Source organism: Mytilus trossulus, chromosome 11 (genome assembly GCF_036588685.1).
Source record: "Mytilus trossulus isolate FHL-02 chromosome 11, PNRI_Mtr1.1.1.hap1, whole genome shotgun sequence".
NCBI classification, from domain to species: Eukaryota; Metazoa; Mollusca; class Bivalvia; order Mytilida; family Mytilidae; genus Mytilus; species Mytilus trossulus.
Window position 1 is genome coordinate 9,608,254 of NC_086383.1, and position 16,814 is coordinate 9,625,067.

At 35.5% G+C, this 16,814-nt stretch overlaps 1 protein-coding gene across 1 annotated transcript in view; it reads left to right on the forward strand.

Moving 5' to 3' along the window:
* Positions 1-1,152: 1,152 nt before the first annotated feature.
* The window catches only part of LOC134689710 (deleted in malignant brain tumors 1 protein-like), a 108,484-nt gene continuing 92,822 nt past the window's right edge, over positions 1,153-16,814 (forward strand). Inside the window, exons 1-2 of the mRNA XM_063549675.1 lie at positions 1,153-1,408; positions 15,890-16,034. Coding sequence (XP_063405745.1) covers positions 1,153-1,408; positions 15,890-16,034 — 401 coding nt within the window. The remainder of the gene's footprint in view (positions 1,409-15,889; positions 16,035-16,814) is intronic.

Sequence of the window (16,814 nt, forward strand, 5' to 3'; positions counted from 1 at the left end):
GTATAGCGGGTTATTTTCGCGGGTGTAAAATTTCGCGATTTTCATTGATTAAGGTATACGAAAAATTTTGGCGGTTATTATTTTGGCGGTTTCAACATATTTAACATTACCTTTGCATGTACACTTTTAAATTGGCGGAATTTATTTTGGCGATTTTGTTCTATACGCGAAAATAAGCGAAAATTTACACCCCGCGAAAATAACCCGCTATACGGTATTCGATATCTATGCAGGGCTTATATTGTCACTTTTCAGTTAAAAATTATCAAAAGGTGTTCAAACCATCGCTTATTGGAGTTAACGACAACGCTATAAATAAATGACGTTTATAAAGATTACAGACCCTAAACAGTGTGAGGCGCTCGCAAGGTAGTTGCAAGAGACCAAGCGGGAGATTAAAGCCAGTAACATACAGCATCGCCTCCCGAAGATTAGACTCAACCGGGACCTTTCCAATGTGTTAAGCCTGTGGTTGAGGCTCAACGAGAGGCAGCTTCAACGATCACCAAAACGATCTAAAACCTTCCTGCAGCAGTGACAGCCCTCCCTCTTCCACCGTTTGACTACCCACTACTCACTGCACCACCTACAGACACCACCCTCGGACCTCGAGCACAGCAGTGTTTCCAGCTCAGTAAAAATCCTTCCGCATACCACACCTTTGGATCGCGAACTGAAAACGATGGTATCTTCATCGGAAGCTAACCAGTTACTTTTGACGGCGATGATATTTTTGTGGATGGTGTGAGGTACAAAGGAACCCTTGACCTCTGGGAACTCATGGTGAAAAAGAAACCAGAATCGTTCGAGCCCGAAGTTTTAAAGACCTTGTCGACTATGCAGAGATCCTGAACAGTTCCGGTGCCATGCATCATGGTAATTAACCCTCTCGAGAACCCGAAGGCGATAAAAAGTTACAAGTGGACGAACATTGTGTCGCACATCTAAAGCAAGATAAGCATTGCAGCGGACTTTAAACCGTATCTCTACCCTCCGACTTTGATCAGCTCCTATATCGCTGCAACGCTGCCTACTGTGCTGGAAACAATGGTGTGCGCAACGAGACTGTGGCGATCCTCGATGCCATGAAGAAAGGTGAACACATCAGCATCAAAGAATATAAGCAACTCCATCGTAATATTCTTTAAATAAATGTTAAGAATTAAGAAAGGTTTTGCCGGTAGAAGTTTGTTTGACACTATCGCCGTTATCGCTGTTCGCATGTTCATCTCCTCTATTGCCAAGACCTTGGAAAGTAAGGCTATGAACGCTGCCACCTATGCAGCCATGATAGGAGTTGAAAAGGTGGTAGCCAAAGTCGTCGACCATGACGTTGACAAAGTGAACAGCCCTCGAAAACCCAGTGTCCAACGCAGCAAGCCCAATCAACAGCTCAGTGTTAAACGCAGTAAGCCCCACAACAAAACCCAGTTAAACAATCTCATCTCTGGTCGAGGAATCGCTACCATTCACGACTTCCTCCAAAGCTATAAATAAATACATAATGTCTGACATCCTTACAATCACAGAAGGGTTGACCTTCGATGAAAGTCTTCAAAAAATATTAATACCAGGTTCACGAATTCGAACCTTAACCCGGCGCCCAACTTATCAACTCTGGAGCGGAGATCCGAATCAACATTGCTGGACCTGTTCCTCCACGTAACCGAGCGTTATCTCTTGGTAGAAAGGGCGACTTCAAAAGCACGACGGCACTGCATATGCAGACGTTAATCTCATTCACAATGGTATCATGTATCTCTTCAAAACTATCTGTTATCGACTTTCCGGCCAGCAGATTGAACAAATTAACGACCCCGGCATCGCCACTACTATGCTGGGAATGTTAACCTATCCCGACGACTTCTCTAAATCGTGAGGGCTCAACCAACTACGGCATAAGGATTCTTCCACCAATGCCGAGGCTGGGAACACTGGATTTGCAGCCTGCCATGGATACATTATCACCAAGCCCACCAACAAAGGATCGTTCTCGTTTGCCATCCCCCTGAAACGGATTTTGGGAGGATTACAACAAAACAGTGTACGGGTTCAGGCACGAAATCCCACGCGTTCGCAATTCAGATGAAAATACCATTCCTAGGGCAGCCGCCGTCAATAACGTGGCAAACATAATCCTGATTAAGATCTCTTGGTTCCTCCCTCACATCACTCTTGTAGACGAAAACAAGATGCAACTGTACAAAACCATCCAGAATAAATTCAAGATCCACTTTGGATTTCGCATGAGACAGTGCGATTTTCATAGCCATTCCCCAAGCCTCACAGTTTAACTGGCGCCTAGCTGCCAATAGTGTTCACGAAAAGCCTAGATATATCATCGTTGCCTTCCAAATTAAACCGACAGAGATAATGATAAAACCCACAATGCTACCGTGTTCAATCACTGTCGATTGCAAAATATTCATGTCACCCTCAAAGCTGAACGCTGCTCAGTCGTCGACTTGAATGCCGGTTTTTCACAAAACAAGGTCGACAGAGTGTTCAAGGAGGCTGTAGACTTCAAACAGAAATTCTACAATATTGACAACATCCTCAGTAACGGAGGTGTCAACCCCTCTGATTTCATTGACCTATAGCCGCTGTTCGTCATCGATGTATGTCATCAGTCCGAGTGGACATCGAGATTCGAGCGGAATTCAAGCGTAATGTTCCCGCCACCACCAAAGCATTTGCACTTGCAATCTCCGTAGGAGTCCTCCTGTTCGAATCGGACGGTCATAAGTTGAACGTCGTGTTTTAATAATCATCGACAACACAGACCAAAAAGATGGTTTTCATCCTCGTCTCTGGAAACGATAGTCGCATTCTTACCCGGTTCACCCCTCCCCCAACTACAATTTATGGAATAGAACACCATATTGGGATTGAAGCGACAGCTCAACACATTTGATCGGGCAACAAACGGTTACAAAGAGGGTTAATGCATTGTTAGCATCCAAAACATCAACAGCGTCCTGGTGAACAGTGGCATCACCAATGGAAGCTACGTAAACGGCACCCAACAGTCCACTATCTACAGCTTTTCCCTCGCAAACGATCCCGGGGTAAAGATCATTCAAACACAACAAAAACATGGCGTACTTACCCGTGACCTTGACAACCATCAATCACATGCAGACATACCTCACCGATCAAGACGGCGATCATATCAATCTCTGCAGTGAACATCTCACCATCCGCTTTCATCTTCGTGAGGTATGAATGAATAGTCTATCAAAATACGGTTTGAACTTGATAAAAGGTCAAGCTAATAAATAACAGAGAGCAGCCCTGTCACCACTCATTTATCCCACACAAACCTGCAAGGTGAACACGCGACAGATTGAAAAGATCACCAAGCTCCTACAATATAGAATCTATGGTTTGATTAAATTTATGGACATTGAAAGACCAGGGGGTCTCAACCCCATTTAAGCGGTAGGTTTTCGCTATATATTTTGAATATCCAACTTGCACTTTCGGCGCCCCGTAAACATGGAAGACAGGAAGTGTACCCGAATTTATTTTTGTCACGTTTGTGTCTACCTACTGACTAAATATCTGCAAAATACATGTATTAGAAAGATTGAGAGATCAGTGGGCTCTCTTCATTACCCTGTGCCCTTTGTTCTAACATTTTAACTTTTTTTTAGCTGAAAAGTGACAATCTAAGCCCTCCGTAGATAATGAATATGACGTTTTTTTCTGAAAAATCCATCTAATACAATCTTTATATATACAGGGTCAATGATTTGGTTGAGTTTTATGGACCTTGAAAGACCAGGGGGGTCTCAACCTTATTTTAGCGGTCTCAGGTAGGTTTTCGCTATATATTTTGAATATCCAACTGGCACTTTGGGCGCTCCGTAAACATAGAAGACCGAAAGTATACCCAAAGTCCTTTTATTCACGTTTGTATCTACCTATTGACTAAATGTCTGTTAAATATTAGAAAGATTAAGAGATCAGGGGGCTCTCACCATCACCCTGTGCCCTTTGTCCTAAAATTTTGACATTTTTCGACTGAAAAGTGACAATCTTAGCCCTCCGTAGATATTGAAGATGACATTTTTCTGAAAAATCCATCTAAAACAATCTTTATATATACAGGGTCAATGATTTGGTTGAGTTTTATGGACCTTGAAAGACCAGGGGGGTCTCAACCTTATTTTAACGGTCTCAGGTAGGTTTTCGCTATATATTTTGAATATCCAACTGGCACTTTGGGCGCTCCGTAAACATAGAAGACCGGAAGTATACCCAAAGTCCTTTTAGTCACGTTTGTATCTACCTATTGACTAAATGTCTGTAAAATATTAGAAAGATTAAGAGATCAGGGGGCTCTCACCATCACCCTGTGCCCTTTGTCCTAAAATTTTGACATTTTTCGACTGAAAAGTGACAATCTTAGCCCTCCGTAGATATTGAAGATGACATTTTTCTGAAAAATCCATCTAATACAATCTTTATATATACAGGGTCAATGATTTGGTTGAGTTTTATGGACCTTGAAAGACCAGGGGGGTCTCAACCTTATTTTAGCGGTCTCAGGTAGGTTTTCGCTATATATTTTGAATATCCAACTGGCACTTTGGGCGCTCCGTAAACATAGAAGACCGGAAGTATACCCAAAGTCCTTTTAGTCACGTTTGTATCTACCTATTGACTAAATGTCTGTAAAATATTAGAAAGATTAAGAGATCAGGGGGCTCTCACCATCACCCTGTGCCCTTTGTCCTAAAATTTTGACATTTTTCGACTGAAAAGTGACAATCTTAGCCCTCCGTAGATATTGAAGATGACATTTTTCTGAAAAATCCATCTAATACAATCTTTATATATACAGGGTCAATGATTTGGTTGAGTTTTATGGACCTTGAAAGACCAGGGGGGTCTCAACCTTATTTTAGCGGTCTCAGGTAGGTTTTCGCTATATATTTTGAATATCCAACTGGCACTTTGGGCGCTCCGTAAACATAGAAGACCGGAAGTATACCCAAAGTCCTTTTAGTCACGTTTGTATCTACCTATTGACTAAATGTCTGTTAAATATTAGAAAGATAAAGAGATCAGGGGGCTCTAACCATCACCCTGTGCCCTTTGTCCTAAAATTTTGACATTTTTCGACTGAAAAGTGACAATCTTAGCCCTCCGTAGATATTGAAGATGACATTTTTCTGAAAAATCCATCTAATACAATCTTTATATATACAGGGTCAATGATTTGGTTGAGTTTTATGGACCTTGAAAGACCAGGGGGGTCTCAACCTTATTTTAGCGGTCTCAGGTAGGTTTTCGCTATATATTTTGCACTTTGGGCGCTCCGTAAACATAGAAGACCGGAAGTATACCCAAAGTCCTTTTAGTCACGTTTGTATCTACCTATTGACTAAATGTCTCTTAAATATTAGAAAGATTAAGAGATCAGGGGGCTCTCACCATCACCCTGTGCCCTTTGTCCTAAAATTTTGACATTTTTCGACTGAAAAGTGACAATCTTAGCCCTCCGTAGATATTGAAGATGACATTTTTCTGAAAAATCCATCTAATACAATCTTTATATATACAGGGTCAATGATTTGGTTGAGTTTTATGGACCTTGAAAGACCAGGGGGGTCTCAACCTTATTTTAGCGGTCTCAGGTAGGTTTTCGCTATATATTTTGCACTTTGGGCGCTCCGTAAACATAGAAGACCGGAAGTATACCCAAAGTCCTTTTAGTCACGTTTGTATCTACCTATTGACTAAATTTCTCTTAAATATTAGAAAGATTAAGAGATCAGGGGGCTCTCACCATCACCCTGTGCCCTTTGTCCTAAAATTTTGACATTTTTCGACTGAAAAGTGACAATCTTAGCCCTCCGTAGATATTGAAGATGACATTTTTCTGAAAAATCCATCTAATACAATCTTTATATATACAGGTTCAGTGATTTGGTTGAGTTTTATGGACCTTGAAAGACCAGGGGGGTCTCAACCTTATTTTAGCGGTCTCAGGTAGGTTTTCGCTATATATTTTGAATATCCAACTGGCACTTTGGGCGCTCCGTAAACATAGAAGACCAGAAGTATACCCAAAGTCCTTTTAGTCACGTTTGTATCTACCTATTGACCAAATGTCTGTAAAATGTTAGAAAGATTAAGAGATCAGGGGGCTCTCACCATCACCCTGTGCCCTTTGTCCTAAAGTTTTGACATTTTTCGACTGAAAAGTGACAATCTTAGCCCTCCGTAGATATTGAAGATGACATTTTTCTGAAAAATCCATCTAATACAATCTTTATATATACAGGGTCAATGATTTGGTTGAGTTTTATGGACCTTGAAAGACCAGGGGGGTCTCAACCTTATTTTAGCGGTCTCAGGTAGGTTTTCGCTATATATTTTGAATATCAAACTGGCACTTTGGGCGCTCCGTAAACATAGAAGACCGGAAGTATACCCAAAGTCCTTTTAGTCACGTTTGTATCTACCTATTGACTAAATGTCTGTTAAATATTAGAAAGATTAAGAGATCAGGGGGCTCTCACCATCACCCTGTGCCCTTTGTCCTAAAATTTTGACATTTTTCGACTGAAATTTTTGTTTTGGCTTTCCATATATATTTCTATTTATAGTTATAAATATTTCAAGAGTTATTGGTTTTTCTTTTTATCGTAAGAAATACTATACACAAAAGTACATCTTTGAAGTCGTTTTTATGACAAAACTCTATGTTACATACAGACAAATAAGTCGCACGGAAAATTTAAAGGGTTTATACATCTACGTCTACATCTATATCGTTGAAATGCAAAGGGTCTAAGACCATCACGCAAGTACTAATTTGGTCATTCAATATGGTGCTCATTAAAAACGTATTTTACATGTGAAATTAAAATCAAATGTTTGTTGAGTTGACTACTCTGTTAAATATTTAAGTTGTGAGGCTGTTCTTGAATGCCTCTGCATCTTCTATATTTAACAGTAGAGTATTGGTAGAGTATTCCAGTCTTTGATGGTACGTGGAAAGAAGCTGTATTTGTAGGTGTTTGATGAGGTTTGAAGGTTTCTAAATTTGCTTCGGTGGTATTGCCGTGTTGTCCTGCCTTGTTGTTCTACATAATCTGGTATATTTATGGCTATCTTTATCTTTTTATGTAAAGCTTTGTGAAATAAGCAAAGCCTTTTTATTTTCCGTCTTATTTCTAATTATATTCGAGGACAACGAGAAATTACGACAGCTTGAAAAGGTCATTTTATGATTCCTACGTATCTAATCAGTCCTTTTGACTATGAAAATCATGCGTTTTATGATATCAAGTATTTAATTTTCTTATGATTTTTCACTAAATTTTGAATATCAAACTGGCTGCTAGCAGCCGGTTGGATATTGAATATCGAATAACGAATAACGAACCGGCTGCTAACTTCACATACATCAACTTATTTTCTTTGCCGTGGACAATTCTACACCAATGATTTACCATACGTAGTTTAACATAGACTACCATGGGATACACACCAAGTTCACCATATACCATAAAGTTTGGAGTTGACTTTTTCAAGTTCAGTAGTAGCTTGCAAAATTTCAAATGTACACTCTCTATCCATATTACTGAACCCCCAAATTTCACACCCATAAAGTAAAATCGGCTTCACTATCTTATCAAACAAATCATACTGACATCTCACCGAAAGGTTATGAACTCTCCCCTTCTTAAGTTCATCGTACATGGCACGGTATGCCTTAGTAACTAATATCTTTTTAGTATTTGCAAAGCTACCTGTCCTTGAAAAAGTCAATCCCAAATATGGTATTTCTTTGACAACATCTAACTCAATAATATCAAAATAAAAATGAGGATTGTGAGATAAACGTCCACCAGAATTAATAATAATTTTCGTTTTACTAGAATTTACACTAAGTTTCCAAAGTTTACAATATTCACAAAATGTATTAAGTTGAGATTGAAGAGATTGAGCTGATTCAGCAAACAGAACTGTATCATCTGCATATAATAAAGCAACAGTTTAATATAAATATTCATCTCATTTTCAATTTCTTCTGATATACTACTAAGCTCAAAGCTCCTCCTGATGTTCCCTGTTACAATCCAGTAATCACTCAGGGTATTGATTAGTTATAAGTACATAGTACAATTGTACATCAAATATATTTTAAAAATACCACTAAATTACTTAATATGACTATTTATATGTTTTCTAATAGTTGCTAAAACCTTACTTTTAGTTTTCAAACATACTCTTTTTGTCTTTTAATCAGATATGTTATAGGCTTTGTAAAATGAAAAACCCAGAATTGTTCAAAAATAGTTTTATATCCAAATGCTAAGTGTCTCAGTTTTATCTTAAAAGTTATTTTACTGTTCTTTAAAACAACTCTCACTTTTGTTTTCCAAAAAAAGTTTTAGATACGGACACAGTATAAAGAAGTGTGTATAAATATTACAAGAGCTATTTTTTTTGTATTGATTTCTTAACTGAATTAATTTCAGCTATCCAGTTTGATTTATTTTTTAGTTTATTTAAAATGATGTCTTGAGAAATACAGCCTTTTGTTTGCACTCTTGTTAGTTCTTAATTTTTGCTGTTGCGCCACTGTCCCTAGGTAAAGGACAGGCTTAACCGCTTACAAACATTGTAAACCAGGCCACATTCTATTTGTGTCTGTCCTAAGTCAAGAGCCTGGTTGTTGATTGCTGTATGTTATTTTTATTTTAGAGTTTATTCTTTTGTAAAAAAAATTAGGCAGAATTGGTTTTCTCGTTTTGTTTTGTTTCCCATTTGTCAAGTGGGGCCTTTGTAGTAGTGAAATAAACCCCCCTTCATATATATATATACAATGTACATGTTTACTATTGATTTATAAATGTTTTCCAAATATTTTCATACCTTTCTTTAAATAAGAAAATAGCACTGTTTACATCTTATTGAAACATTTCTCGTGTTTAATTTGCATTATTATGATTAAGAAATGCGTTACGTAAAATAAATCTGGATGTATTTCATAAAATAGAATTTAAAATGTTCTAGCTGCAAAGAAAATGCATCCTCAAACAAAAACCTGACAAAAATACCCCCACCTCGAAAAATAATAAAACTAATTTCTTAATATTTGCATGGGTACAAAACGATGTGGACTTGCACAAGAAAATCATTATAAAGATTCATGAACGACCTTAATGGCCAAAGCTTATAGAAGGGATCATGTTCAAGAAAAATATATAGGTATACGAAGACGCTAAAATGAGATAAGCCCGTATAACAGAATTATTACAGAACAACTCGATCTTGGAACTTAATAAGAACTATTAATTACAGTAAGTCACTGTTTATCCAATTAATTTGTTAATTTAACTGCGAGTATCTGGGTAGTTGTTTTGTAAACTGCAAATCGAAATGTATAGATTCTTGCATATCATTTGCAAGTATGCTTATTTCAGACAAAACTACGATCTTCCTTTTCAGCTGTAACGGTTATGTATACACAGTTAAGATTTCACAGTATAATACAATCAGTTATGTCAAAGTGCATTACAGTCGTGACAGACGGTATTCTAGTACTTCATTTTTCTTGATAAATGAGATATGAAGTTTAAAGAGTGTAAGCTTAGTGCATACGCACATATCGTCTATTCTTCTAAATACTGGACTCACAATCAGACGTGGGCAAAACAAAATATAAAAAAAATGAAAACTTTAAAGCTCCGATGCGGGTCCGTATGTATATTTAAAAGTCTATTAGCCCCTTATTGACTTAAAATCCCGAAAAACTGAGACTTACTAACAGATCTTTTATTTAGAAGAATAGAAAATATGTGATGCTTAGACGCTACAGTGCGATGGTTGCAATGTGGCGCTATCTTCTTGATAGCTTCGCCGAAGTCCGATGGTGTTAACGCTGAAGTGCGATGGACTACATAAACTATATTTCCATGCTTTTCTTGTCGATCTAAAAGTCAATTTGTTAGTTAGTATCAGTTTTTCGGGATGTAAAGTTAGTAACGGGCTAATAGACTTAATTCTACACCCGATTTTTTTTATTTCAACTTTTTTTACGTACAATGGAACGTGGCATTCTATAATTACATACGGAGTCACATACCTTCCTTTTCTTAATATAACGGCAAACCACATGACAGGAACAAAGTAAAAATAAAATGATAATGCAGAATTCTGTCCACATATGCATAAATTGAAGAGGAATATTAAATATACAACTGTAACAAATGGCATACATAGACACTAATGACTGACAAATAATATACTATAGCTATAAAAATATACTTTTCGTAATAAATGTAAACTAGCCACCAGTTCACGTTTCATATAGCTATATATATATATATATATATATATAATCGCACATCAGCGAACGGATTGTCACACTTCAGCGTAGATCGTCACACCCATTTATATTAGAATAACTTTGTTAAATAATCTTAAATCATTTTAAACGACAATAGGGCACCTGTTGAAAATTCACACGATATCAAAAACCTTCAAATGGTCCAAATGATAGTTTATTACGTTATCAGTAAACAAGTCAATCAACTTGAAAAGCCAAAATATGACGTTTTAATCATTAGGCCCGAGAGCACAGTTATTTCGTAGTGCATTTCTTTTAGACAATAAAATTCAAATTAAAAAATTCGCACCTGCTCTTTCTCAAAAAGATTTTTACAGTGTAGTGTTATACCAGTGAGACAAATAATATCCAAATTATAGAATCTTCTACCAGCTTTAACTTAAAATATTGACAATTCTGTGTTAAGGGGTGTAAAATTCAGTTTGACAGCTTCAGACGTGATAAAATTTGACCTTTTTTAACTGAACCAAATCACTACTCAACATAAAGATTCAGCACCCAAATTTTTTTTGACATGTAATAACTTCCCGCTACTTAATATTTCATGCATTTAATATCAAGAAATATATTTGGAAAGTGTATCAAATAAAACATGAAAGTTATATACTGTTTACACTAGGGACTATATTCGTACAACGAAAAACAACGAAAAACCAAAGGACGATAACTGTGTCCTTAGAGCATTACTGTTTGTGGATTCACCTCTTGTATATTTTCTAAGTAATATAAAAAAGAAGATGTGGTATGATTGCCAATGAGACAACTCATCACAAGAAACCAAAATGACATAGACATTAATAATTACAGGTCACCGTACGGCCTCCAACAATTACCGCATAGTCAGCTATAAAAGGCACAAAATGACAATGAAAGTAAATGTTTACGCATGTCGATTTTCTCCTTAATACGACCTTATTCTTAATAATATACGCTGAAACACATATAGCAAAATAAGTATGATTTTTTTAAGGCGTATAAGAGGATACATCATCATAATATCTCCAAAGAAACACTTTCATTGGCAGCATTATTTTTTTTTATTACAGATACTACAGGTTATACAAACATCTTACGATAAAGAAAAAATTAACCGCACTCGTCATAAACTTATCCGTTTAACTTACTATCATCTTTGGTCGTCGGATTTTTAACAAATGCTACAGGTATACGTAGCTTTATTTTTTAATGTCTTATTTTAAAAAGAAAACAATAGTTTTCAAAACCAAATGACGTATGTATTAAAGTTATGCAATACCAGACATAAATCAATGATAAGAAATCATAATAAGTGCAAATTTGCACGAATAAACAGATATTATCTACGCTTACAATGTTTCGAAGGCGAAACAATGCAATTTGTGCAGTAAGTAAACGATTTTTGGTACTTAATTCAGTGTAAAAAATAAGCTTGTATTATTTTTCACTTACTTAACCATTGTTGATAAAATTGATTCGAGTATTTGCTTTTCATATCTGAATTTTTAAGATTAATTTTTCAGTTGAAACAATAATTGCTTCTGAAGAGGAGTTTTCTAGTCAGCCCTTTATAATTATACATCTAGTTCAGTTTAACTTATTTTTTGGTTTTATAAGGTGAGACTTTAATAAAGTAAAGTAATCGTCTTGTTGATTTATTCAGATCGTTTATAGGAGCGTGAATAGCGGTAATGTTTTGTAGGAATAAAATACTAAAAACCCTAGTTTAAAAATTCCTTAGTCCTTTGATAATGTAGGAAGTGGATATGCTGACAACGCTTTTACTAAAGATGTCCCTCCAGTTAAATTACCATTTTCCATTAATGAGTTTATGTCCAAAACATTTGTTTGCATTTCCAACAAAGTCTAACTTTGGTGGTCTGACGGATGATACTAGATTCTTTTGGCTAATCAATTCAAATAACTGTCTCAGATGACAAAACCCATGGTTGACTAGAGTAAAGTAATATTGTCTATCTTAATTTTCTTTTGACCGGCAGACCCTGCCAAATTGCGGCGTCCGTTTGCCTAAGCAAGATGTATGCATACGTAGCAACGTCTGGTCAGAATGGTGGCTTTTAATTCTATATATCGTGTAGACAGAACGCCGCGATCACTTCACACAAAGAACCCTTGCAACAACTCTGAAATGGGCCCTTGTGTGACCTGTTGCAAGGCTAAATTTCTTACCCTATCTAAAACACCTTCTTGTCCAGTGGCAGTAAATGTTTCCCGCCCTTCATCCTCTTCTGCAGGACGTACCTACGTATTCATTGTTTTTTTGTTTTCATCCTGAATATGCATGGTATATATGCCACGCATACACAATCAAGCAATCCGTCGTTAAAGTAACAATATATGTTGATTTTTTTTTTCACAATTTGAAATATATCCTTGTTTTTTAAAGTCGTAACTGGCTATGAACTAGCTTTCAGTAAAGCCAGTACTCTAAGATCAGTACTTTGAACCTTTAGTGTTTTTGTTTGTTGTTTTTTGTACCACGTACGAATTAATGACTCAAAAAGTAAAATCACAAAAATACTGAACTCAGAGGAAAATCAATTAAGTAAGTCCATAATCACATGGCAAAATCAAATAACAAAACGCATCAAAAACGAATGGACAAGAACTGTCATATTCCTGACTTGGTACAGGCATTTTCAAATGTAGAAAATGGTGGATTGAACCTGGTTCTATAACGCTAACCCTCTCACTTTAATAACAGTCTCATCAAATTCCGTTATATTTACATGATGCGTTAAATAAACAGTCACAATTAATAAAATAGTCAAAATATGGGTACATCAGTCATCATCGTATAACAATTTTAAAAGGGGACAAGTTGACATCTCTTTTACAATAGGTTGAAAGAGCATCTCTTAAGAACTGACAACATTTTTTCTAGAAGTTTTTGACTGAATTTTAGATCCCTGTTATAACATGGCCATAGGAATACTAATAAAACTTCAATGCTTCATGGTCTCGTGTTTAAGGAATATTATTTTCTATACTGATGTTCTTCCTATGTAACTGAAGTAAAATGAAAAGAAATAGTTGTGAAAGGGTAAATAGTTGAAAAAATGTGCACGCTTACTAAGATGGTCGACATGGCTCAAAATTGTACATAGGGGTAAAGTGCAGTTTTTTTGGCTCATATCTCTAAAACAAAAGCATTTAGAGTAAATCCGACAGAGTAAAATTGTTCACTACGTCAAGAACTATATACCCTTGAAATTTCAGACAAATCAGGCCTAAATGGATAATTTTAACGGAATTTTGCAGGTTTGGGTTGTTATCTTCAATATTATTATAGATGCATGGAGATAAAATGTAAACAGCAATAATGTACAGCAAATTAAGATCTACAAAAAAGGTCAACATGACGAAAATGGTCCATTGACTCCTTGAGAAGTTATTTCCCTTTGTAGTATTATTTTAACAATTTTGGTAAATTTTGTAAATTTTTGTAAATGTTTACTAAATATTTCCCTCTGAAACTTTTGGGCAAAATTCATTATCTATAGATATTACTCAATTTATTTCACTCGACTGGGCGGGGTTAAACCTGTTCTCTCATAATAAACCAGTCCATCTATAGATAGGTATTTAAGAATAAACTCATCAATGAAGTGTCTAGTCATTATTTTGTAAATTCCTTTGATGACAATGATAGGTGATTAGAAAATCAGTTATAATTATAACGGCAATCATCCTTATCACACACATCTTCAAATAGACTGTCCTTATGCAAATTAAAACGTAAGCTCCACCCGATCAGTTGAAATAACATTGGTAATAGAGATAATTGATAAAGAATGTTCAGTACAGTACGATCTACAAACCCATCACCATCACCAAACCAAAATTGTTTCGTGTCCTTTGTTTAATATGCACATAAACCAAGGTGCGCGGCACATGCTCTTTAGAGACTCTAGTTCAATTTGCCATACTGTTGTTTAGTTTCTTCTCGACTGTGAATGTCCCCTTGGTATATAAAGGCAACAGTAGTATAACGCTGTTCAATATCTGCCGCCTTTTGTAATGCGGCATTCTGAGCAACTATTTTAATGTAAAGTGCCCGTCAATTCATTACTCAAATGTAAACGCAGTCAATATGTTCAAAATGTCACAGGACCACTAAACTCCACTATATCTCATTTTCACGGTCGTTATTCTTATGTCCCAATGTGATTGCAAGAAAATTGTACACATTAATCTCTAAATTTACTGTTTCTTTTCTTCTTTGTAGATAATTTGTATGATATTGAAACTGGAACTTACACATCAACACAGTAAGGAATGTAAACTATTCACATTAACTGTGTCAATTGGCTTAAACTTAAAAGAATTCAAACTACAACATGTACAACTGGTGTAATTGCTAACTGATCATTTTGAAATTGACAAAACGTATTTATTTTCACTTAACACCAATCAGTATCTATCACCGAAACGATGTCTTACAATATACAAATACCCACTACGTTGAATACATGTTTGTATTATTAGAATTTATTTAATGAGGAATTCGCAGTGTTTTAAAAGTATTGAAACGACGTCTTTAATCATACGATATGATTTTGAAATAATGTAGGACTTAATATGGAACGAAATTTATCGATTGATGTTAAAACATTTAAAAATGCTAACAAATATATTATTCTGGTTATTTTCTCATGTCACATGTTTTGTTTGTTTCATATTTGTTTTCTTAATCGATTTAATTTATCCAATTCACATTTTTTTAGAAACATTTGTAAATAGGAAAACAGGATTTAATTCTAGATATATTACCATTAGCTACATTTCTTTACAGTACTTATTTTTCATTAGACGTTTGTTTTTTTTTTTGTTTTTTTTTTAAAGCAGACATATATTTCTGATATAAAGTATAATGATTTCAGAGAGAGAGAAACAAGCACGAATAAAGTAAATTATCCGAACTTGACCGTTTATATAATGTTCAATTATTCAAAATAGTTATATTTTTTCTAACCTTGGCCTCATTTGGTGTTTTTCAATACTATTCAAATTTGTGTTTGAATCTGCCTACCACCATTTCAATTCAAGTGCCATTGATAAGTTTTTTAATGTTGATGTATTCGTCTGGTATGTTGAGTTGATGCCTTGTATCTTGTATCAGGCATATTTGACCTTAGATAAATTTGGTTATATTTTAGGTGATTTTTGGTCATTTAGCTTTTCAACTGTTTAGGTTATTATACATTCGAACATTCGACTTTGAGCGTTCCTAATGAAGGTATATATAGAAAAGCGCTCCGAATGCATAAACAAATATTATCAGTGGCGGATCCAGATTTTTTCATAAGGAGGGGCCCGTGAACTGACATAAAAAGGGGGGGCGCCTCCCCTTGATCCGTCTATGATTATAATGTGCTGTTTTCATTTTTGTTAGGTTTTGCACTATTAATGATAATCATATGTTTTGGTAAAATACTTTGTTTTGGACATTTGCAATGATCTCCAAATCGAGAGCTTGTTTATAAATACATTATAGCTTTGTTTTGGTAATTGCAGCTGTTATACAATTACGAGGAGGTAAAAATATACTGCAAGGAAGAGTTGAAGTATTTCACAGTGGACAATGGGGAACAATTTGCGATGATAAATTCGATGAAAATGATGCCCGTGTTGTTTGTCGTATGCTTGGACTAGAAGTTATGTAAGAACTAATACTGAAGTGAAGTAGTTTATTGTTTTCTAATAGGCAGTTTCTCCATTCTACTTCATGTCAAAATGCAACATTTTGATTGGTTAATAAGATTGTAGTAATTTACTCTATTGCATGGCAAATAGTTTATTACAGTTCACGGAAACACTTAATCAACTTAGCGCTTTATTAAATGCGGATGATTGTTATGTACAAAATGTCATCACATTTGAAATTTAATAGACATTAATAACAGAACATTCAGTATAATGATTTAAACAACACCCCTTTCCTTCTCCTCGGTTCACAATTTTTTTTGGTGTAAACAATCTGCTCCATCATCTGATCCGCTATTAATGTCCTGTCGTGTAACATGACGTATGTGTTATTTATATAATGTTAAAACAAATCATCATGACAATTAGATGTGGGACGTATTTGTCGATGTGAAAACAATAAAATGGCTCATTTATTTAGTACAGAAACCGAATAAACATGTACTCCAGTAAAGCAGCTCATCAAAACTAGGTTTGAATGTGTTTATTGTTATAATATTGTTATAATATTGTTCGTTTCTGTGTGTGTTGCATTTTAACGTTGAGTCGTTTGTGTTTTCTCTTATTTTTGAGATATTTAGATAAGACGTGGCACGGTACTTGTCTATTCCAAATTCATGTATTTGGTTTTGATGTAATATTTGTTATTCTCGTGGTGTTTTGTCTGTTGTTTGGTCCGTTTCTGTGTGTGTTGCGTTTCGGTGTTGTGTCGTTGTTCTCTTATATTTAATGCGTT